The sequence below is a fragment of the Mustela nigripes genome, chromosome 14, assembly GCF_022355385.1.
Source record: "Mustela nigripes isolate SB6536 chromosome 14, MUSNIG.SB6536, whole genome shotgun sequence".
Taxonomy (NCBI): domain Eukaryota; kingdom Metazoa; phylum Chordata; class Mammalia; order Carnivora; family Mustelidae; genus Mustela; species Mustela nigripes.
This window is the reverse complement of record NC_081570.1, coordinates 30,723,838-30,747,701: the sequence shown is the minus strand read 5'-3', so window position 1 is coordinate 30,747,701 and position 23,864 is coordinate 30,723,838. Positions and strand designations below refer to the sequence as shown.

General features: G+C 40.9%; 1 protein-coding gene across 2 annotated transcripts in view; it reads right to left on the bottom strand.

The window, feature by feature from the left end:
• The window catches only part of ZMPSTE24 (zinc metallopeptidase STE24), a 42,315-nt gene extending 19,566 nt beyond the window's left edge, over positions 1–22,749 (bottom strand). Inside the window, exons 1-7 of one of the 2 annotated variants that reach the window (XM_059374264.1) lie at positions 22,493–22,749; positions 20,341–20,487; positions 11,866–11,952; positions 9,083–9,199; positions 8,176–8,328; positions 6,748–6,889; positions 805–989 (exon numbers count right to left, since the gene is read on the bottom strand). In XM_059374264.1, coding sequence (XP_059230247.1) covers positions 805–989; positions 6,748–6,889; positions 8,176–8,328; positions 9,083–9,199; positions 11,866–11,952; positions 20,341–20,487; positions 22,493–22,615 — 954 coding nt within the window. In that variant the 5' untranslated portion in view covers positions 22,616–22,749. The remainder of the gene's footprint in view (positions 1–804; positions 990–6,747; positions 6,890–8,175; positions 8,329–9,082; positions 9,200–11,865; positions 11,953–20,340; positions 20,488–22,492) is intronic. The other variant, XM_059374263.1, reaches the window with a different exon arrangement.
• Between the last annotated feature and the right edge of the window lie 1,115 nt (positions 22,750–23,864).

Sequence of the window (23,864 nt, the reverse complement as noted above, 5' to 3'; positions counted from 1 at the left end):
TTTAGTCTTGATACTTGAGATCTTGCTTATCAGCCTCAGCTCACCTCATCCAGGAAAGAAATCAGAAAAAGTTTCTGAGACTTAAGTCAGATTTAAGAAATGTCTTCTCAAATAAATAAATAAATAAATAAAAGTCTTCTCTTGTGCTCCCACTGCATCCGGGATACACAGCTTCACTGTTACAATTATCATATTGTACTGGGCTTCTTCTCTTTAGACCATAAGCTCCTTGAGAGTGAAGTTTCCCTCTTATTCTTACACTTCCAGTGCCAGGCAAAGTGTCTCAGCACAAAATGTGTTTCATATATATTTGTCAAACAAACAAAAGAAAACTGACCACACACTATACAGTGTACCCAAGGACACACAGCTACTAAATGACAGAACCAGGATTCAAATCCAAGTCTCTCCAGTGCCGAAGCCTATCATTAGCGTGTCTCAATGAGCTAAAAATCAGATGTTTATCTTCTCTTTATCCTGCTTGGGAGAATTCTCTGAACATAAATATATAAGGAATATATATGATGTCCCTGTTTTAAAGATAGCTTATAGTCATAAGAATTTTCCTATCTTCTGCTTCCAAGTTTCATGTGTTATGTTCTGCGAAAGCTTGCAAGGTAGTTAGCATATAATAATAGTGATAATCTCTCCCAAATACCAGAATTATAAAGGGGCCATGGGATTCTTATCTGACAGTCTCCTTGAATTTACCGCTCACTACATAGAAACTGGTGTTATTTTGAGTTGTCATAGGAACTGTTTAGAAAAACGAAGCCAGGGTCTCTTAGGAAAAGAAGAACTCACTTTAACTTTAGCTTTTATTTCTTCACTGTCCCCTTCTCCATCTTTGCGGGGTTCCATGCCAGACTCCTCCAGGATGTCTTTGTTTAGTACAGAATACTCTTCTAGTAGAGTGTCAAACAAAACTATTCGCTTGTTCTTGAAGAAGCCATAAAAATAAGCATTGCTGTGGGAAGAGCGTTTAGATCCTAAGGAAAAGACAGTTCAAAGCATGGAAAATAATTAAAAAGTTTGGGGTTCTTTGGAGAGACTCCTAGAAATTGCATTACTGGAAAGGACATTAACATTTTCAAACTGTTTAATACCTGAAGAAAACTGTTATCAACATAAATCACCACCTGCAGTGGAGAGCGTCTGCTTCCCTAAAGTTTTGCAAACAAATACTTGTGCTCGTCGCAGCTTTATAGCAATAAGTAAATAAGTCTAAATATCCAATGTAGTGGAATGATTAAATTATGGTAGAGCTATGAAATGGAATTTTAACCAGCCAGAAATAAAGCAATACTTCTGAAGAATCTTAACAAGACAGAAAAAAGCTCACCAATATACTGTGGAGGATATAAAACATATATATACGTAGTTTTATTATTGTCATGGAAAAAAAGTATATGTAAATAGAAAAGCATAAGGCCTATAAAGACATATTTCAAAATAGTTAAGTGTTTACCACTGGCTTCTAGAACTATGGATTTTGTTCCCTCCTTTATACTTTTCAAGGCTTTTAAAAATAAGTATACTTACTTCTATTAGAAAAAGTTAAAGCTATTTTTAAAAAGACTGGGGAAAAAAACATACCTAACAGTATATGACTAACAAGAGCTGAACTGTGGTTAATTTTTTAATTTGCTTCTTTATATTTTTCTTTATTTTCTAAATGTTCTACACTGTGCAGGGACCTGTGTGGTTAAGAGCAGACTTTGGGTTCAAATCTTGGCTCTGCCATGTAGTAGTTGTGTAAATGTAAGAAACTTCCTTAACTTCCTTGATCTTTTTTTATCAGTTTATGACATGAGGCTAATCTCTACCTGACTGAGCTGTATTAAAGATTACATGATAAATTCTAAGCGAATCAATCCATATACTGCCTGATCCACAAACTATTACTATTACTTATACACATTTTTTAAAAGAAATGATAAAACATTTGTTTTTCTTGAGAACTTGAGATATCTCACAGAAAATACATATTCTATATCTACTCATACTTCTAATATAAATTATGGTTAGCAGTAGGTTTAAGATACATATTCTACATATATAGCAGTATGCTTGAAGTATGTTTAGAATTTAGGAAGGCTTTAATAAGTAGTAGTTTATTTATTTTATTACTATCTCATTTTTTGGTTTCATTGCCTAGAAGAGCCAAACATGTGGTCCAATTCTGACAGTGGTATAGGACCTCAGTATCTGGAGTATCAGGTAGGACCTCAGTATCTGGAGTATCAGGTGTCAGTCAGAGGTCTTACAGTTCTCTCTTATTTCTCTCTTCTCCGATTCTAATTTTTAAGTACAAGTATTTCTTAAAAGCTGCCTTAAGTTATTTATGGAAACAGGCAAACTGTATACTTATAAACAAAATAAAGTTAATGTCTTAATATCTCCCACTGGTCCAAATTTCTCAAAGTGTAGCCCAAGGAATACTTATACGAGAATCATCTAGGGGCACTTGTTAAAAGTAGATACTAAAACACCTGGGAATGGAGCCCAAGATTCTGTCTTTGAACAAACTTAGTCACTAAAGCTTATAGGAGTCCCTGCCCTATACCATAAGCATTTTGTATCACTGTGCTGGCATATAATATATATTCAATGAGCGTTTACAGAACGGGTTGATGAGGTCACTTGAAGTAATATACTTAAGAACTCTGAAAACCAATGTAAGGCATTGCCATCTGTGTCTTTCTGTTTAATGATGTCTTACCTTCACCTCTCAGCAGCACTTGACACAGCTCCCACCTCGAAAGACTTTCTTCTTCTCCTATCTCGAAAGAAATACCACTTTCTCCTGGACTTCCTACCTCCGTGGTCTCTCCTCCTCAGCCACCATTACTGGCTCTTCCTTTCCTGCTGACTCCAACCTGAAGCCCCTTTTCTTCTCTAAATGCCCCCAACCATGGCATTAAACAGCATCTGTGTCAGATGCTTTCCTATCGATATTCTAGCCCTAACCTCTCCCTAGAACTCCAGGTTCATATATCCAGCTGCCTATCTGCCTTCCCTACATCTCCACAGGGATGTCTGTAATGCAGATTTGTTGTTTATATTCCTGTGTGTGTATGCCTGTGTGTGTGCTTTTCCCCTGCCTAGTGTCAAATTCTCCATTCAGTGTTCAGAGACTTCCTCACCATGTAAGTGTTGTGGGAGACTCCTGGCACCTGGCCCACGCCCTGGCTCAGTCAATCAGATACATGCACCCACTGGGGACTCTGAAGATTGAGCTAATTACGCAAAGAAGCAGGGCAGTGAGAAATTAATGCCATGGGTGCTAGTGGTAGGATGTTAAGAGAGCAAACTGCCAATTTCGACAGCAGGAGGCAACAGCAGGGTTGTCAGCAGACTGGTTCTACAGTGAGATTCTGAGCTCCTCCTCTCCCTGGGAATAGCCCACTTTCCAAGCTTGTAAACTTAACCTTCCTGATGATTTTGTGAGCTATCAAAGATTGTCTCGATAAGAAATCTTCCTGCTTCACATGGGGGCTTAAGTGGGTAGGAGAAGAATAAATGAAACAAGATGGGATTGGGAGGGAGACAAACCATAAGTGACTCTTAATCTCACAAAACAAACTGAGGGTTGCTGGGGGGAGGGGGGTTGGTAGAAGGGGGGGGAGAAGCAGTTTGGTGAGGACGGTGGTGTTGGTGAGTGCTGTGAAGTGTGTAAACCTGGCGATTCACAGACCTGTACCCCTGGGGATAAAAATATATGTTTATAAAAAATAAAAAATTTAAAAAAAAAAAAAAAGAAAGAAATCTTCCTGCTTCGATCAGCCATAGTTGGCTCACTGCTTACTCGGAGTTAACCACTGCTTGAGGAACTCTAATACAGTGTTCAACAGATACCTCAACATGTAACAGAACTTAATCCCCCCACCCCCATACCTGCTCTTCACTCAGTTTTCCCATCTCTGTAAACCACCATTTATCCAGCTGCTCAGGTCAAAAATCTAGGTCATTACCCTTAATGCCTCTGTTTCCCCAATTCCTTCACAGGTAATCTGTGAGTAAATTTCTTCAACTCTCCCTCTGAACCAGATCCCCAGTGCATCTACTTCTCTGCATAGATTACTACTGTAATATCCTAATCTAAGCTGCCTGATCTCTGCCCTGACCATGGCCATAGCCTCCGAACAGCTCGTTGGCTGCCACTCTAGCCCTCCGACTACAATCTCTTCTCCAGAGAGCAACCCATAGTATTTAAAAACTACAAACCAGACCATGTCACTAAAACCTTCAATGGCTCCCTCCCCCCGCCCCCAATTTACAGTAAGACCCAAGCTCTTCTCCTGATTCACCAAGGCCTATGTGGTCTGACTCCTGCCTTTGTCTCACACTTCGTGTCCTCACACCCTCCTGCTGTGCTATAGCCACACTCGGCTTTGTTTCCTGCCGACACAAAGCTCTAGAAGGTCTTCTCACTGATCTCAGCATGGATGGCTTCTTCCTTTAGGCGTCAGCTCAAATTCATTTGTTCAGAGAGCTCTTGCCTAATGACCCAATCTAAAGTATCTCTCTACTCAGTCATCCTTGATCACATCACACTAGTTTCATTCTCTGCACAACACTTGCTATCTGATAATTTTTTAGAATATAATGTTGGTTTTTCACAACAATATTCCTATCAACTTACAGATACATAATGTATGTTGTTATTATTAGTAATAACAATCATTCAAAATATTTCTAAGCATTATTACTATTATTTTAAAAATTACATTACAGACCAGTAAACTCATGTTTAGCAAAGGTAAGCTACCAAAGTCACAACAGGTAACTTGTGATAAAACCAGGATAAAAGCCTATTGACCCCACAGCCTCACCTCTGAAATGCTACCTTCCAACTACTCAATTTTTTTTTTTTTTTTTTTGAAGAAAAAATGAGCTCTGGCCAGTTTTACTAAAGAAAAAGCCTTGTATGACTCACTTTTCACCAGTCTGTCCTGGCATGCTTCTAATGATATGAGAATCACTTAGAGCAATGACAGGCAGGGTGCATACTCCACGGTACTTCCCATTTTCTAAGCCCAATTCAGTAGTACTACTGCCACTGTAGTGATGGACACCAGTTCTGACCAATATGGCATAATATTCTATGTGAGGTTTCCTCAAGGCCGGCGGTTTCACTTTGCCATGTCCGATCATTATCAGAGTCTGCTTGCACCCCAGCACATACTTTCCACTCTTCATATTGATTTGGAGCACAAAGATCAACTCCAGTGGCTTTTTTGTCTTCCTGTCTTAAGTGTGGGCTGGCCCCGAAAGATGGTCAGGGAGCGATGAATAAAAGGCTAAATCCTGATATTCCATAAAGTACCAGCTCATGTTATAATTCTCCATAAAGCCTTCCCTATTTCATCTAAAACCACATGGCACTGACAGTATATATTACACATCTTATCAATTACCTCTATTGTGATATCATTAGCTGTCGTTTCATATTATCTGATTATCCCTTAAGTGATAAGCAACTTAGGTTGCCCCATCAGTAAAAGTCCCTAAAAGACAGTCCTACTGTACTGATTGATATACTTCTAGTTTACTATTAACTAAAAGCAGTGACCTCAGGGCCTAAAAAATAGTAGGAATTGTCATTCTACCATTTCTGCCAGATATGTCCCAACTGTGCCATTAGCTGGGCTGTTACCTCAGAACCACTAGATGTCTGAGACTTCTATACTCTTCTAGTCACTGTTAATTCATTCTTTCCCATTGTGGCCATCTCTATTCTCCCCAATCCCATGATTACTTCTCAGTTTCTACTCCTTCATCCAATACAGCTGTTTCTCTGGTGATATTTTTGTTGTTGTTGTTGTTGTTGTTTTTTAGTTTAGAGAGGGGATGGACAAACTATTGTTTGCAGGCCAAATCTATTCTGCCACTTATTTTTATAAATGAAGTTTTATTAGAACACAGCCATGCTCATTTGTTTATGTATTATCTGTGACTGTTTCTGTACTCTAAAGGAAGGGTTGAACAGTTGTGACAGAGACAGACCATGTGGCCCACAAAGTCTAAAGTATTTATAGACTAGACCTTTACAGAAAATGTTTGCCAAAGCACGGGTTAGGGGACGCAAAACTGAAACCTGGAGGGTGAAGGGATTCATTAAAGATTCCACAGGTGCTAAGTGGCAGAGGCAGAACCAGTCTCACGCATTTACGTGGATTTTAATTTATGGATTCTGAAAGTCATGGTATCATACAACAGTTTTACTCTACATCTTTTTGGGCTTGAGACTTTAGTAGTCTTATGTAAGCTAACATATAGCTTAACTCTCAAAAGCAATTATCATAAAAGCAGAAAATAACTGATCTGAAGTCCAATGGTACTACATTTTTGGTAATGTGCAAGTGAAATCAGACGCCTCCAGAACACTGAAAGCTTTGCTGGATGAGACAAATTCTTTATGAGCCCCCAAACTAGTGCTAAATGGAACTTGACTATGCAAAAGTCCAGCTCAATTACCTGAGGGAGCCAGGCAGGTAACGTTAAGTTCATAAATCAGTCCAATATACAAGATATAAGAAGGAGTGAGGAAGGCCTTAGCCAAACAACACTGTAAAGCCAACCAAACACAGCTGTAGGCAACAGCAGGATTGGTATTAGGCTACCAATTTCTATCCCTGAAGTATGCCACCAATTCCTAGAAATCTGGCTTTTTAAAGCCCAAATATAAAACCCTAACAAATCAAATCACTTGAATAAAACTTCCTTACCCCCGGGTAGCCTTACCTTCAACAACATACACCTTAGTCAAAGGGAAGTCAATACTCTTTGCCATTACTTCAATTTCTTGTTTAAGCTTTCCCTCAGGCAGAGGTGTGAATTTGTCAAATAAAGGGGCAATATAATCAGCATAAATTGTGACAAGCACCTGAAAAATAAATGTCAGAACAACCTATGAATATGTTCTTAAAGAAAAACTGCTATTTATATAGATTATATTAAAACAACTGTGTGATCCAGCCTTGAGAACATGGATCTTTTCTTATTTGCTCTGGTATTCCCAGCCCCAAATAATACCAGATAGCAAGTGCTCAAAATCTGTTTGTTAAATCAAATCAAAATGAGTAGTCTCTATGTGGTAATAGCTCAAAAGTCAAATGATCCATTCAAAACTATCTTGGGAATTTCTGACACTTCATAATCCCATCATAACTTAGAATTCTGCCTTTGAGAGTAATCATGAGAGACCTGCAGTCTTTGCTAGAAAATAATTACTAGAGCTTGACTGTGTGCTGTTATTTGGTTGGTCTGCTAAAATTAATTACCTGCAGTGCACAACTATCCATTGTGTTTGAAGCAGCACTTCCTTAAGCATTTCTAGAGCATTTCCTCTGTTCTCTTTCCTCTTACTTCATTTGCCATACACAGATGTGTATAAATCCAACTAGCACCTGTTTTCAGAGCTCAATCCCACCAGTGGAAAGTGAAGCAGTGAGTATCACGGCAATTCAGACTAAAGTAAACCCCATCATCAGGAGCTGAAGAGCTAACAGATGCTATTTTCTGGAGGCTGTGAACAGACCGTTTTCATTGTGTCGTAGTGTGTGTTGTGAAGTGGTTTACAATATGGTAGAGAGAAGAGGCAAAGATGTGAGGAAGAGAAGATGGGGAGTGAGGGGTCAAGGGAGAGAGGGAAGGAGAGAAAGGAGAGAAAGGAAGGGAGAAGAGAACAGAGAAGAAGGGGTAAAGAAGGGAGAAAGGAGGAGAGGAAAGGCAGGGGCAAGAGGGCAGAAAAAAATCAGGTAAGTTTATAGTATCTTTTTCTCATCCCTCTTAAATCTAGTCTCTTCAGAATATCCACAATGTTTAGGCATGGGAGCTCAGTGAAGAGTCATTACACAATCCAACTCAGTCATCGATTCTAGTGACAACTCACAAATGTACAGCCCAAAACTGCCTGACAACTGGACCATTAACAATAACTAATAACCAGCTTCTAGGATCTGAGTCAGCATAAGAAGAAGAAAATCTACGGTCAGAGTCAGCTCTCCTAGTTCTATACCCAAAAGCAGAAACCAAGAGGGAAATTTATATGACCACTTATTTATATTTCATTTGCTTCCTAAGAACTGTTCACATGCTAATGAAGATTAAATCAGCATTATCTCACCAAGGAAATTTTATAAAAGAAAACAAAACAAAGATTTTACTCACCAGAGAAACAACTAATGTGAATAGCCAGGCATATATAAAAAAATAGTCGCCCCCAATTTTAATAATGTAAAGTAGAAGTGAAGACACAGGCAATAAAATGCACTGAGTCACAACAAATTTCTTGACTGCATCTTTCATGAAGAATCCCAAAGTCTGAAAAAAGAAAAGATCACAAGAAACTGAGAAAAGAAAACCTGAAAAATAAAGTATATGCAAAGGATACATTATTAAAGCAATTTTAAAAGTTAAAAGGTAGTGAGTCTATATAATAGGACACTAGGGGTAGCCTAAGACCATAAGTAAATGTCTGTCAGAGTTGGGTTTTGGAGGGGAGAAAGAGAGGGGTTGGGTGAGCCTGGTGTTGGGTATCAAGGAGGGCACGTATTGCATGGAGCACTGGGTGTGGTGAATAAACAGTGATCTTGGAACGCTTAAAAAAATAATAAAATTAAGATGTTAAAAAAAAGAAAAGCAAGTGTCTGGCATTTTATAGTTCAAGATACACCATTTCAACATTAGCAGAAAAACACTAGACTTTAGTACTAGAAGAGCTTAGGGCAAGACTTCAAGCTATCATCTTTACCATATTTGCAGTTCCTTTTCCCTCAGTTAATTCTTGCTCCAAAATAGCAAATTATGGCGGCACCTGGGTTGCTCTGGATTTCAGCTCAGGTTATAATCTCAGGGTCATGGGATGGAGTCCCAAGTCGGAATCTGCACCCAGTGAGGGGTCTGCTTGGGATTCTCTCTCCCTCCCTCTTCCTCTGCCCCTCCCCCTGCTCTCTCAAATAAATAAATAAATCCTTAAAAAATAAAATAGCAAATTATGTTTAATTATTGCTAGGAGAGGGAAAAATCACAAAAAGTCTTTATGTTTAAAAGAGAACATATGTGTTCTCTAGTTTACCTGCTGATTGAAACCATGTTTTTCTTCTATCACAAAGGTATTATAAAGACTCCATGGCAAACCAGTCAATGCACTGAAAAGTGTAGCCAACAGGAGAAACACCAAGGACTGAGTGATCTAAACACAGGAAGAAATAAACAGCAGTTTTTATAGTGTAATACTAATTCATTCTTCAAATGAATAATTAGTGAATAAATGAAAAATACATCTCAAGCCATGTGCTTGATTCTATGGGTAATACAAGGTCTGACAACATCATCTCTACTCTCCAAGTTGACTTGTGAGAGAAGGAAGCAATAAAACAATGTCTCTTTTATTATACAGGCACTATGTGAAAGTTACCTAAAGCTACAGAAACAAAGAACTAAAAAATGAGAGACAATCACATACACTGGTGAATTCAAGCAAGGCTTACTAGGCTAAGAAGACCCAGGATGCCACTGTGAAGAAAGAAGTAAATTAATGGGACAGGAGAGATAAGGAAAGGAGGAGAAATGTGTTCCAATTTGCAAAATAAGCACTCTATAAGAGGAAGAGGACACGATGACAGGCTTTGGGAAAAGGCCTGGATAAGGCAGAAAAATTTATCCCAGAGCATCAAAAAAAAAAAGCTGGACTGGGGCAGGTGGGGTGGGGTGTCCTTAAGTTTTCACAAGAAGCCAAAGACCAATAGAGAAAATTACCGTCAAGAACTACTTCAAGTGCCTTCACGATAGATCCTCAGGAAATCAAAAGCCAAGAACTGCCTCATTTATCTTTCCAAACTTTTCCTAGGATAGTAGAGGAAATGGGATACTTAGTATGAAGGGAGCTGGGGGAGGGAGAAAGAGGGATGAGATAAATAGAATCCTTGCTCTCTCCCTCTCACCAGATGGTGTAAAATGGAATTCTTTTAAGGTAAATGTGAGTGTACTACACACCACCAAAACACATTTGATTTGGTAACAAAGATGCAGCCAATGTAAGTTTCTAATCAGAGGAAGAAGGGAGAGAGGATGAGAAAGAAGATTTGTCTGGCTGTAACATGCAGGGTGGTTCATTTCAGCACTGTTCCCAAACAGGTAATGGGGGAAAAAATTCAAAAAGAGATTCTAGGACCTTCCTCAAAACTACTGAATCAGAATTCCATCCCCCCAAAATGCAATCATTATGACTTTATGAATACTTGTTTTCTCACATAACATTTCATAAAAATTTTCCATATCAATATAGTTATTTCTTCCTTATTAACAGCTCTAGAGTATTCCATTGCATAAGTGGACACCTAGGCTACTTCCATGACAGCAGTCATTCTAATACTACAGTGACCACTTTATACATGTGTCTGTGCACTCATTCTTCATGAATTAAAAAAAGTTAAATATCTGGTATCAAACTTTTTGAAGACACTGGTGACACAGCAGTAAAGAAAATATATAGGGTCTCTGTCCCCTTAGAGCTTAAAATTCTTAATAAAAAATAAATAAACAAGGCTTTTACGTATAAATAAAAAATAAGGTAACTGAAGAGAGCGTTGAGTACTTTTATATAGAAAATAACGTGATGTGTGTCACTGAAGAGTGACAGCAGAATTGTTACTTTAGATGGAGTGGTCAGGGAGGGTCTCTCTGAGAAAGAGACATTTAAGAAGAGAAATGCATAAGGAGTCAGTCATGATGTTTACATGAAACCACCTTAAATAATTTCTGAAACAATGGGGTGCCTGGCTGGCTCTATTAGTACTCTCAGGGTTGTGAGTACAAGACCCACACTGGGGGTAGAGATTACTTTAAAAAAATAAAATCTTTACAAATTTCTGAAACAGGGCAGAGAATATGTAAGTAAACCACAATGCCAGATAGAACAGACCAGGACAAGAGTCAATGAAGATACAGAGATATCCCAGGAAGAAGAGGACTTCAAAGGATCTGGCTGCTTTAGAAAAAGGTATATGGAAGCGGGACACAGGAGGAGTTGAATTAAACCCAAGATACCTTATACATGTAGAAAAGAGCCATCGTTTAAAGTAAATAATCAGGAAAGAGGGAAGAGACTTGGCAATTTCCAAGAAAAAGTCGGGAGACAGTGTCCTATCATCCACCACGGGTGGGGAGTCTCACACTTAATGGTTTGCCCAGTAAATGGAGCTTCTGTAAGACTGGGTAGTCACCTCAACCAGCTCCATGGAGATTCTGAAGTTACACTCTCTGTCCTTGTATGAAGTTATCTCTAAGTGATTATGGTACAGAGTATCTGCTTAGCGGGTTCAACAAAATTCAGGTTTCTCCTTTCACTGCAAGGAGTTGTCCCTGAGAAATGGCTACCTAACCGGGGACCACCATTTCCCAGTTCCCTTCTATCTGAGACTAAATCACTGGTTCGCCAACAAAACGTGAATGCAAAGGATACTTCAGAGACAAGGGAGTTAAGAAGAGGATGTTCTTTCCCCACCCCCTCATTCCAGCTGCCTGCTGGATGCAGAGAACTGTGGGGCACTCAAGGGACTGCAGGGCAGTAAGATGAAGAGAGACCAGGTCCCTGGCTTCCCACATAGAAGAATGTCACCTGATGATCAAACTATACTCACACTAAGCTATTATGTGATTGAGAAATAAACTATTGTGATAAGCCACTGGAATTCTGGAGTTTGCTACAATAAGCAGCATTATCCTAACAGAGGATGTGTGGGCACGGACTGTACAAACAGAGAAGCAAGCCTAAAGTCAGAGCCAAAAAATTAACTTTCACGTAAAGCTGACCAAGCAAAAAGACTCTAAAAAAATATATGCTAATGAATCACATACCTCATATTCTGGTCCAAAGCCAGCATAGCCACAGAATCGTCCAGAAAGTCTCCAGAGATAAGGAATTCCTCCAAAAAGAAGAATAAGCTATAAAACAAGACATATTTTGGTTACATTTGAACAGAATAGAAACTATAAGATGAGAACATTTTATAAAGAAAATAAGGAAAAAATAATTATCTCTACAGAAAAAAAAGAGATCTTATTTAGGATAAACTATGCATTTAGATGAATACAAACCAACAGAGATACTAGGTTTAGACCTGTAATGATTTTTGCCTGTACATTTTATTTTATTTTATTTTATTTTATTTTTTAAAGATTTTATTTATTTATTTGACAGAGAGAGATCACAAGTAGGCAGAGAGGCAGGCCGAGAGAGAGAGGAGGAAACAGGCTCCCCGCTGAGCAGAGAGCCCGATGCGGGACTCGATCCCAGGACCCTGGGATCATGACCTGAGCCGAAGGCAGAGGCTTAACCCACTGAGCCACCCAGGCGCCCCTATTTTATTTTTTTTTAAAGACTTATTTATGGGGCACCTAGGTGGCTGAGTCATTAAAGATCTGCCTTCAGCTCAGGTCATGATCTCAGGGTTCTGGCATCAAGCTCCAAGTCTAGCTCCCTGCTCAGCGGGGAGCCTGCTTCTCCCTCTCCCTCTGCCCCGCTTGTATTCCTTCTCTCACAGTCTCTCTCTCTCTTTCTCTCTGTGTCAAATAAATAAATAAAATCTTTGGGGAAAAAAAAAATATTTATTTATTTATTTGAGCAAGAGAGCATGAGTGTCTCAGAGGTGGGGTGCAGAGGAAGAGAAAGAATCTCAAGCAGACTCCCCACTGAGCATGGAGCCGGACCTCACGTCCCTGAGATCATGACCTGAGCCGAAACCAACAGTCAGACACGAAACCACCAGTCAGACACCCAACGAACTGTGCCACCCAGGTGCCCCTTGCCTGTACATTTTATATGGATAAATTATGGCATGTGAATTATATCTCTATAAAGCTGCAAGGAAAAAAAAAAAAAAACTTGCCGAAGACCACAACAAAGGCCTTCTGAATGAGGAAAGAGGCTTAGAGAAAAGGTAAGCAATTTTTCCAGAATGTCACACCTAATGAGTAACATAAATGGGATGTGAACCAGGCTATGTGGCTACCTAAGTGGCTTTTCCTTGAAAGGAAATAGTCCCCGTCAATCAGGACAAAGTATTCATATCAGTGTAAGTGGACAGTCAGGTCCACTTACCAAACTGAGAGACAGAATGGGGTATCTGTGCTTTCCCCAGGTAATGAAAAGGGAATCCTAAGGTAGGAATCAGGAATTCATAGGAGACCCCCTTTTTGGCACCACCCTTTGTCTTGGGCAGATAAAGTAAATAAAGACATTCACCAAATCACTATGTCATTCGGGGTGCCTGGATGGCTCAGTGGGTTAAAGCCTCTGCCTTTGGCTCAGGTCATGGTCGAGGGTCCTGGGATTGAGCCCCGCATCAGGCTCTCTGCTCAGTGGGGAACCTGCTTCCTCCTCTCTCTCTGCCTGCCTCTCTGCCTACATGTGATCTCTCTCTGTCAAGTAAATGGATAAAATCTTTAAAAAAAAAAAATCACGTCATTCGAATGAGTGAGCTGGTCTTAAAATCTGAAGAGAATACATGCTTATAAAATAAAACTTCCCCCAACAGATATTAAATTTATGGAACTCAAAAGGATCAATTATTTTTCCTTTCTGTGGAGCCTCAGGAACACAACGATCACACTCCTTGGTTAGAAGCACAGTTTTCTCACTGGTTCACACATGGTTCCTTGTGGTTTTTGAGGAGTTCTGGCACTTATTATATATCTCATGGGTAGGCGTCCAATGTACTTTCCATTTTTATGTATATATCCATAAATACTATGGTGGTTTATATATGCTTTTTAAGACTATATATAAATGACATCATATTGTATTTATCATTCTACAACTTGCTTTTTATACTCTACAAATTTTTAGATCCAGCCATGGTGATCTGTAACTTTATTCAGTAAATATACATTGTTTGTTTGTTTGTTTGTTTGTTTGACAGAGACAGAGTGAGAGAGGGAACACAAGCAGGAGGAGCAGGAGAGAGAGAAGCAGGGTTCCCGCAGGGCAGGGAGCCTGATGCGGGGCTCTATCCCACATGACCTGAGCCGAAGGCAGACATTTAACAACTAAACCACCCAGGTGCCCCCTTTATTCAGTATATTATCAGCCTGTGCTTTCTCTACAGTGTTTATACCAAATTACACTCTCATCAGCAGTACCTGATGGTTCCTGTTCCCCATAATCTCAAACATCTTTTAGATGTTCTCCTGTATGCTGGCTTGGTTTAATACCATGGGTCTTAAATATGGTATCTGAGAAGCAGCAGCAGCATCACCAGGGAATGCGTTAGAAATGCAAATTCTCAGGCTCCACCCCAGAACCACCGAATAAGAAAACGAAGTGGAGCCCAGCAGTCTCTAGGTAAAATGATGTACACCGAAGTCTGAAAATCATTGGTTTAATAAATTGCTGTCTTAAAGGCTTCCTTAACCCTATGTCCAGCTGTTTCCACTTTTCTTCACCCAACTCAATCTTGGATATAAACCCTGTTTTCCCAAAAGACATGCTTTGGCACCACTGTATGGTATAAGCTCCACTTGTTGAAGTAATTGACTTGAGACGACACTTCTTTCATCCTATTCTCAAAACTAATAAATAATGCAAAATTAAGGATTTATAAATCTCCTGGTGAAAGGTTGAAACACCTATTATTAAAAGCCCAGCTTTTAAGTATGCATCAAGGGTAGCTTTAATATGAACTGTGCGTGCATCTATGAATGCTTTTGGAAACTGCTGTTGCAAGCCTTGTTCAGTATGCACTGGGGAATGAAATATAAAGCCCAGTGAACAGTAAACTTTCTTCCTATTGATAATCTCACTGAGCATGCTGCTGGGGCTGTCTCAGAACAGAACTAATGAACCCAACAAAAACAAGTCCAGTACCTTTTAAATACACGATTTCACTAGTCTTAAAAAACAGGCATGGCATACAGTCATCTCTACTTTCTAGAAGAGACAACTGAAACTCAGGGAGGTTAAAGTCACTGCTATGTACTGAGCACTGTACTAACTGCTTCATTTACATTGTCTCACTCATCTAGTCCTTGCCACAAATCATGTGAGACATAGTTTAAGATGGATCAACTTTTCATCTTTTTTTTTTTTTAAGATTTTATTTGACAGAGAAACAGCACAAGCAGGGGAACAGCAGAGGGACAGGGGGAAGCAGGCTCCCCACTGAACAAGGAGCCCAATGTTGGGTTCAATCCCAGGACCCTGGGATCATGAATAAAGCCAAAAGCAGACGCTTAACAGACTGAGCCACCCAGGTGCCCCTCACCTTCTCATGTTAAAGAGGGAAAAAATGAATTTCAAAAAGTCTAAGGTGCTCACTCAAAAATGTGCAGAAATTGGAGAAGCAACAATTTGAACTTTTCTACACTGCCCTCCTTGACTGCCCAACCATTCCACTTCCTGACGGGTCTTCACTGACATCTGTGGGGTATTAGGAAAAGTCTATCTCAGAAAGGCTGGCCATCCTCTCTGTGGGTGCTCTGTCACATTTGTGTGAACAGCGGCACCTGTAATTGGTCACAGAAGACCTCTGCTTATATTCTCTCAGGTAGAAAAAAGGAGGCAAAAAAAAAGTCTAAATTAATCTTTGTACTTGTTCTTTGTGATAAAAACCTATTAATTTTAATCAATACAAAACAGGAATTAATGAACCTCCTTTCAAACAGAACAGGATTTCAAAGTAACACAAAATGCTTCCTGTCAAATGACAAATATAGCTATGAATTCCCCAAGAATAAATGCAGCACATTTAGGATGTAGTCCCTGGAGTTTTAATAGTTTCTCCAGGGTGCCTGAGTGGCTCAGTTGGTTAAGCACCCAACTCTTGGTTTCAGCTCAGCTCATGATCTCAGAGTTGTGGGCTCAGCAGGGAGTCAGCTTGAGGATTCTCTCCCTGTCTCTCTGCCCCTCCCACAGCTCTCTCTCTAAAATAAATAAATTTTAAAAGAAGAATGGTTTCTTCAATGTAATTTTAAAGACTCAGAAGAGGGGCGCCTGGGTGGCTCAGTGAGTTAATGCCTTCGGCTCAGGTCATGATCCCAGGGTCCTGGGCTCAAGCCCCACATCGGGCTCTCTCTGCTCAGGGAGGAGCCTGCTCCCCTCTCTCTCTCTACCTGCCTCTCTGCCTACCTGTGATCCCTGTGTATCAAATTGGAAGAAAGAAAAAAAAGACTCAGAAGAGCAAAGTTTGAAAACCAGTTCTCCCACTTATTAATGTCACTTGGCCAGTAAATGGACCAGTCATTTAATTTCTGAGTCTCTGCTTTCTCGTCCATAAAAAGGGACTAACAATGCCTATACTTTCTACCTCCAAGCACTCTTGTAATATCAAACAAAATGATAAATATAAAAATAATATATGAAGTGAAAGTCACTACTACCCATATGATGGTGATGATGGTGACAATTACTGTCCCCAGCTTTAGCCCAGTACTAAACCAGTACTGCTTCTGGTTTGAGCCACAGAACACTATGAAGCTCTCATTCTATTTGTGTTCTCCCTGCTTCTGTCCTCTCTTAGAACAAACTAAGCCATCCCCATGCTCACCAACCAAGCCATTGCCCATCTTTCCTGGAACTGTTTACTAGTGACAACCAAGGAGACTGACAAAATATTCTGTCTTTTTTTCTTATAATGAACCTGTGATGCGTAAGACAAAGAATTTCACAGAATCAAACATTAGTGAGGAAAGAGGATGATGTCTAAATTCACCACCTCTACTTCCATGTCTCTCTAAAGGCTGATTATCTACTTGGATAATCTTGAATTTATCTGAAGCCTATCTTAAAGAAATGCTTCAGATAAATTAAACGAAGCCAAATATAATCCACAATAAAGCTACCTTTCCTGGCTTGGTTGGAAAACATCAGGTTTCAATACCAATCTTTCAATGTCTCAGTAACTAAACCAGGCTTGTACTAGTAAAAATATAATTAAAAAATCAATATTGGGGGGAAAAAATCAACACTGAAAAGATTAATTACTAGTAATTGCTATGTATGCCAAAAACCAAAGCAATTTTTTTAGATTATTTACTAATTTTCCTAAAATACCAAGATTCAACTCTACTTCTTAACTCTTTGCAACTTTTCATCACCCTGAGGAAATGGGAAAGTCTTCTAATATTTGGTCCTAACCATACTAGTTCATAACTGTCAGAAAATTTTGTAACTAGCTAGATAATATTTTCATCACTTAACAAAGCCATGAACAGCTGGTTTCTTCTCTTTAACTGACAAAACAGTCGTGATAGCCAATCTCATCTATTTTCAATAGGAGTCTTTCTCTTAGTGCTACTGGGAGATCTAAGAAAAGTTCTGGAGGAAAAGTGATGATAATCATGATCCTGATGATAAAAATAATAATACCCAACATTTACAGACCACTTACAATAATCAGGCACTGTTCTAATCATCTTACATATATTAACTCATTTAATCCTCTCAACAACACTATGAATAAGGAATTATTACCACACAATTTTTTTTTAAGATTTTATTTATTTATTTGTCAGAGAGAGAGAGAGAGCACAAGCAGGGGGGAGTGGCAGGCAGAGGGAGAGGCAGGCTTCCTGCCAAGCAAGGAACCTGACGCAAGGATCTTGGAATCATGACCTAAGCTGGAGGCAGACCACCCAGGGGCCCCACTAACCACAGAAATTTAACAGATGAGAAAACTGAGGCACAGAAGTGGTGACTTGCTTGAGGTCCCATAGCTAGTGCGGAAGAACTGAGATTCAAACTCAAGCCACCTGAATTCAGAGTCTGCTCTTAACCTCTGCACCATGCGCTTTCAATTATTCTTAGAGATGGAAAACCAAGAACTGGCTTTTGGGAATGGAAAAAAATCTTACTCATTTTATTCATAAAGCACAAATACACATACATATAGCTCAGAAATAGATACACAATATATCTGTGGTATCAAAATCTCATGGAGGGATGATTAAGAAAAAAATATCCTAGGGTACCTGGCTGGCTCAGCTGGTAGAGATCATCCAACCCTCAATCTCAGGGTCGTGAGTTTGTTAAGTCCGATGTTGGGCATGGAGCCTACTTAAAGAAAAAAAAAGTCTAAAAATATACAGGGCCAGGGGCCAGAGTTGATCATGAAAAAAAAACCGAGAACACTGCTCTACACTACAGAGCTTTTCTTCTTTTAGCATGGGGGTAAGACCGGGTCTGTTTTACTAAGTAAAAATGAACGGTCACTTCTTTCACTCAATAAATATGGATTAAATGCTTATTTTCTGCCAGGCACTAAGTACCAAAAGATTACAAAACCTTAAAGCATCCTTTCTTTAAGGAACTCCCAGCCTGTCAACTGAACAGGAAAATTCAATACAATGTGGTAAGTACTCTGATAGGAATAATGATAGGATGCTATCTTATTCAGTCCTGAGGGACAGGGGAAGTTTCAAACTGTTTCTTAAAAGAGACACATCTCAGCTGGAACCTAATGGGAAGAGTGAGGATTAATCAGCTTCTAGTGAGAGTGGACTTAAAGATGCTGGAAAATACCAGCATGTGAAAAGAGTTAAAGTCACAGGAAACCAAGCTGGGTTTGAGATGGACAAAATAAAAAGATGAAGTTGAAGTAAGCAATGGCCAGGTCAAAAAGGACCTCAAAAATCCATACGAAGAAATATGGGCTTCACCCTGAAGGAAACAGTGATAGGTTTAATATAAGAGAATAAGATGATCAGAAAACTGTGCTTCAGAATTCCTTTGGCTGCAATGTGGAGGACAGTTAAGAGTTAAGATAGAGGCAGGAAGACGGGGCGCCTCTGCCTTCGGCTCAGGTCATGATCCCAGAGTCCTGGGATCAAGCCCCATATCGGGCTCTCTGCTCAGCAGGGAGCCTGCTTCCCTCTCTCTCTCTCTGCCAGCCTCTCTACCTACCTGTGATCTCTCTCTGTCAAATAAATAAATAAAATCTTTAAAAAAAAAAAAAAAAGAGGCAGGAAGAGTTGCCCTTCTCAACGGGGAGTTGGCTTCTCCCTCTCCCTCTGCCCCCCCTTGTGCTTATGCACATTCTCTCTCTCAAATAAATAAAAGTCTTTAAAAAAAATTGCTAAAAAAAGAGAAAAAAAGATAGAGGCAAGAAGGGGATGTCTGGATGGCTCAGTCAGTTAAGTGTCTGCATTTGGGGAACGCCTGGGTGGCTCAGTTGGTTGGACGACTGCCTTCGGCTCAGGTCATGATCCTGGAGTCCCGGGATCGAGTCCCGCATTGGGCTCCCAGCTCCATGGGGAGTCTGCTTCTCTCTCTGACCTTCTCCTCGTTCATGCTCTCTCTCACTGTCTCTCTCTCTCAAGTAAATAAATAAAATCTTAAAAAAAAAAAAAAAAAAGTGTCTGCATTTGGCTCAGGTCCCGATCCTGGGGTCCTGGGATGGAGCCCTGGGTCAGACTCCCTGCTCAGCGGGAAATCTGCCGCTCCCCCTGCTTATGCTCTCTCTCTCTCTCTCAAATAAATGAATAAAATCTTAAAAAAAAAAAAAAAACAAAAGAAAAGAAAGAAACTATTCTGAGGGGCATCTGACAGGCTCAGTTGGTGATCAAGTGACACTTGATCTTGGGGTAGTGAGTTTGAGCGCCATGATGGGTAAAGAGCTTGCTTAAACAAATATTTTTTAAAAAAGAGAGACAGAAACAGGAGGAAGGGCTGCTACTTTAAGAAAAAAAAAAAAAAGAGGGTGAGCCAGTTCAGCACCTGCCTTTGGCTTGGGTTATGATCCCATGGTCCTGAGATCAAGCCCCGCACTGGGCTCCTTGCTCAGCAGGGAGCCTGCTTCTCCCTCTCCCTCTCAAATAAATAAACTGAATCTCAGAAAGAAAAAAAAAAAGGCAGCAGGAAGACAAGGAGGGACTGCTACAAGAATAACTTAACAAGGGATGCCTGGGTGGCTCAGCTTTTTGAGAATCTACCTTCTGCTCAGGTCATGATCCTGGAGCACCAGGATTGAGTCCCACATTGGGCTCCCAGCTCAGCAGGGAGCTTGCCTCTCCCTCAGCTGCTCCCCTTGCTTGTGCTCTCTGTCAAATAAATAAATAAAATCTTAAAAAAAAGAAAAAGGATAACTTAACAATATCATGTCATTTTTCATGCCTGACCTATGACAGTTATCACACACCACAGTTTTCAGCTCCCTTACAATTACGTTTCAGCGTCTTTTGCTCTACACCCATTACTATTGATAACGAAGATTAAGAAAGTATTCTGGGATTTATAGGTACAGTACCCTCTTTTGTGTCACAAAAATACAAGATGAAAACAAACATTACAAAGTATTAAACAATACGATAGATTATCTCTCCAAGAAGTAAATTACTCACAGTGCCTTCAATCTCTGAATAGAGTCCTGACCAGAAGCTGAAAGTACTTTTATCCAGCTGATACAGTCGGGATTTCTCAAAGGTTTCTGAATCCATGATCTGCCCTAACTCCGGTGGTACATGAGTTGTTGTTTTATATATCCGTCTCTGAAATATTTTGAAGAAAACACTCAGACAGTCAAATCAACTCATTTTTTATTACAGCAGTCATTTATGATCAAATACTGAGTGGTTTATAGCATTTATTGTCACTGAAGCCTACTGAATTTGCTTTATATACACAAAAACATTTCATTTAATCAAGTGCATTGACCACTAAAACAACTGATTCAGGAAAGTAAAAGCAGAATGAGAAGTTGAGGCTAGCTCGCTAGGTAAAATTAAAATCAGGGTTGTCATTACACTTCAGTATGCATATGTGAACCAGAACGGTAAAGGGCAAAGGGTTCCACTCACTCCAAGCAAAACATACCTCCTATATAATTTAGAAAACAAATTCATGGAAAGGAGAAGGAAGCAAATATGCCAGCCATAAGTATTAACAGATATTGTAACTAGTTATTAAACATGGTCCTAGAAACCAAATTAAGGGAAATTTGAGGAATGACAAATAGAAACAGACCAGGTCTTCAAGAAAGACAAACTTTATAATTACACTAAATTCTAGACAGCAATTCCAGCCCATGGGACATAATACAGGGCACAGAAACTAAGCAATATAATGGATAGCATCTCCCGCAATGGTTTCATGACACATGGCTTCTCTATATATTATTGGGCACTTTACCAAACCCTCAATAAAAGGCATTACATTAAAGCATAAGAGAGTAAAGGAGACATTAATGAAAAGTAGTTACTGTAATTGGGCTTATCATTAAAGTAAGACATAAGTTCAATAACCCATCCCCAATTCTGACAGTATATACTGTGTTTTTACTTTATGCAAAGGATCTTCTTAAGCCCTCAAGATTCTGGACTAAAGGATTAGCCAATCGTATCTGCGTCAGAGAATCTAGTGCTACACTCTTGGGCAAGGGGCACCTGGCTGGCTCAGCTGGTAGAGCATGTGACTCTTGATCCTGGGGTCCTGAGTTCCATCCTGGTGTTGGGCACAGAGATCAATTTTAAAAAGACAAACAAAATGACTCAAAATATTATCTAAAAATAAATAAATAAAGATTCTGGCCTAAAAGAAGAGATCAAGATACAGCTCTTGATGAAGAACTAAAAATTTCAATTTAAAGACTCACACAGAATGTAATCCGAGAAGAAATTTGCAGAGGAAAATGGCTGTAATGCTCAAAAAAAAAAAAAAAAAAAAAAGAGTGCCAGCAGTTAAAAAGAGAAAGGCTCTCATAAAATAACCATCACGGTTGACACAATTCAATGACAACACAGAAGAGGGTAGGTAAAGGACATCAGCAGTAAGAGATGGCAATAAAGCAGACAAACTTAAAATCTCATTTAGAAGTTCAGATCTCTAATCCAGCGAGCAGTTCATTATGATTATCTCCAGAAATTTATTAAGTAATATTCACTTCCAATATTAGAACTGCTTTACAGTCCTCATCGCTTAAGCCATGATAAAGACGTTTTAAGTAAAACAAGAAAACACTGCTCTTTGGACAAAACAACATACTGTATCCTTTTTTTTTTTTTTTTTTAAGAAAAAAAGTTCCGGAAAGGCTGTGAAGTCTTTATAAATTTTCAGAAAATGGTTTCCTAACCCCGTGGTTGAGCATGGTTACACGAATGTCATGGGGAAGTTGTGATTCTAAAAATTTTGCCTCTTCCTTTTGAAGGCACATGGGTCGCTGCCAAAGTTAAAGGAGGTTAAGTCCGGGCCGGTGGGCCCTAAGAAAGCTGTGGGCCAGGCACAGCCCAAGTCTGACCAGGCGTCAGCCCTGCCTTCCCTTTCATCGGGCCCTGGGAGGCCTGGGTCCCAGGATCACGTTGCGGAAAACCTCCCAGAGCACAAGAGACCCTCAAGGCCAAGCCTGCCCTCGGGGCCAAGTCAGGAGGCCTCGCAGGGACCCACGGGGTCGAAGCGGGTGCTGGGGCCGCAAGCAATCCCCCAAGGACCCGGGGTCGAGATCGACGCTGGCCCGGGCTGCCCAGGTGTCGGGGTCGGGTGGGCCCTGTCCAGGCTCACCTGCCGCTGTGCTAGGAAGCTTTCCCAAAGATACACTGTCCAGGAGAAGAGCAGCACGGCCCCGAAGATACGCTTCTCAGCCGGCATCTCCCACTTCGCGTCCAGCGACGCCCACATCCCCATGGCCACCCGGTTCCGCCGGCTCCTTCAGCGTGCACCAGTGCCACACCGTCACCAGTCCCCTCAGAGCGTCCCCGCAGTGCCACAGCGATATCCGTCCCTTCCGAGCGCCCCTACACCGACACCCGCCTCCATCCCACCCCCTCCGCGCACCCCGCAGTGTTTCACCAACACTCTTCCCCGTGGCGGCGCCCCCAGGGCCTCCTACTTTCGGCCGGAAAAGGACAATCGCGCCTTCCCCACTTCCGGCCCGAGGCCGGCCGGAGTCCCTGTGGAGAGTTCCGGCCTCAGCCAGTCCCGGCTCGGCGGCGTGCTGCGATCGCGCTGAGCTGCGTTACACCAGCTTTCTTCCCCTGCCCTCCCTCGCCCTCCCGGTGCCGGCCGAGGGGGTTCCGGCCTTCCTCCTGGGGCCGGCAGGGCGCTGGAGCTCTCGCTTTCTCACGGGCGGCTGGCGCATCCGGGCGGGGGCTCGCCCTGGCTTAGCCCGCCAAGGCGAGCCCGCTGGTAGTCCGGACTCGGCGGGGGCTGACACAAACCCGGCCACCGCCGCTCCGGCCCTGACGCGGCTGGAAAGCACGATCCGTGCCCACGCCCGGGAGACCTGAGAGCCAAAGGGATACCTAATGGCGGGAATAGGGACTAAAAGGGCAGGCTTTTGGACCCCACTGGGGTGTTCCGAGTGCAGGTCCGTGGGAGAGTGCGCGGTAGTGACCAGATGTTCATTTAAAGGCGTCGCCTTTGCTCCCCCCAACGCCAGGTGAAGGTGGGGGTGGCATTTTGCCTGAGTGTGTGTTCTGGAGCAAACCGGGAAAACATAGGTTAAAAACACCTAAACTGAAAGGGCCTTGCCTTCTCTAAGGACAAACTCATGTTAAAGCCCAGGGCCCTGTTTATCTTGGAATTGGAAAGTGAAATGGGGTGACGGGAACACCTGTTAACACATTTATTTGACTTGAAAAGGGAAAAATTTTTCTCACCAAAGAAAAGCCTAATTTGGTTAATTGGTTTGTCGAAGAGACTGGCGTTGCTAATTTGCATAATTATTATTTGCAATAAATTGAGCTAAATCTGCAGCTGCAACTAAAATATATTTAAATTACAGTAATATTGTAATGCGAAAGATGGTTGAAATTAACATGTCCAACTTCCCGACGCTTCCTAAATGCCTCTAAGAGAAAGTAATCAGTATAATTAAAAATCACTTGAGAAAGTGAAGGACTCTAATGACAGGATAACATTCTTTTTCTAGACA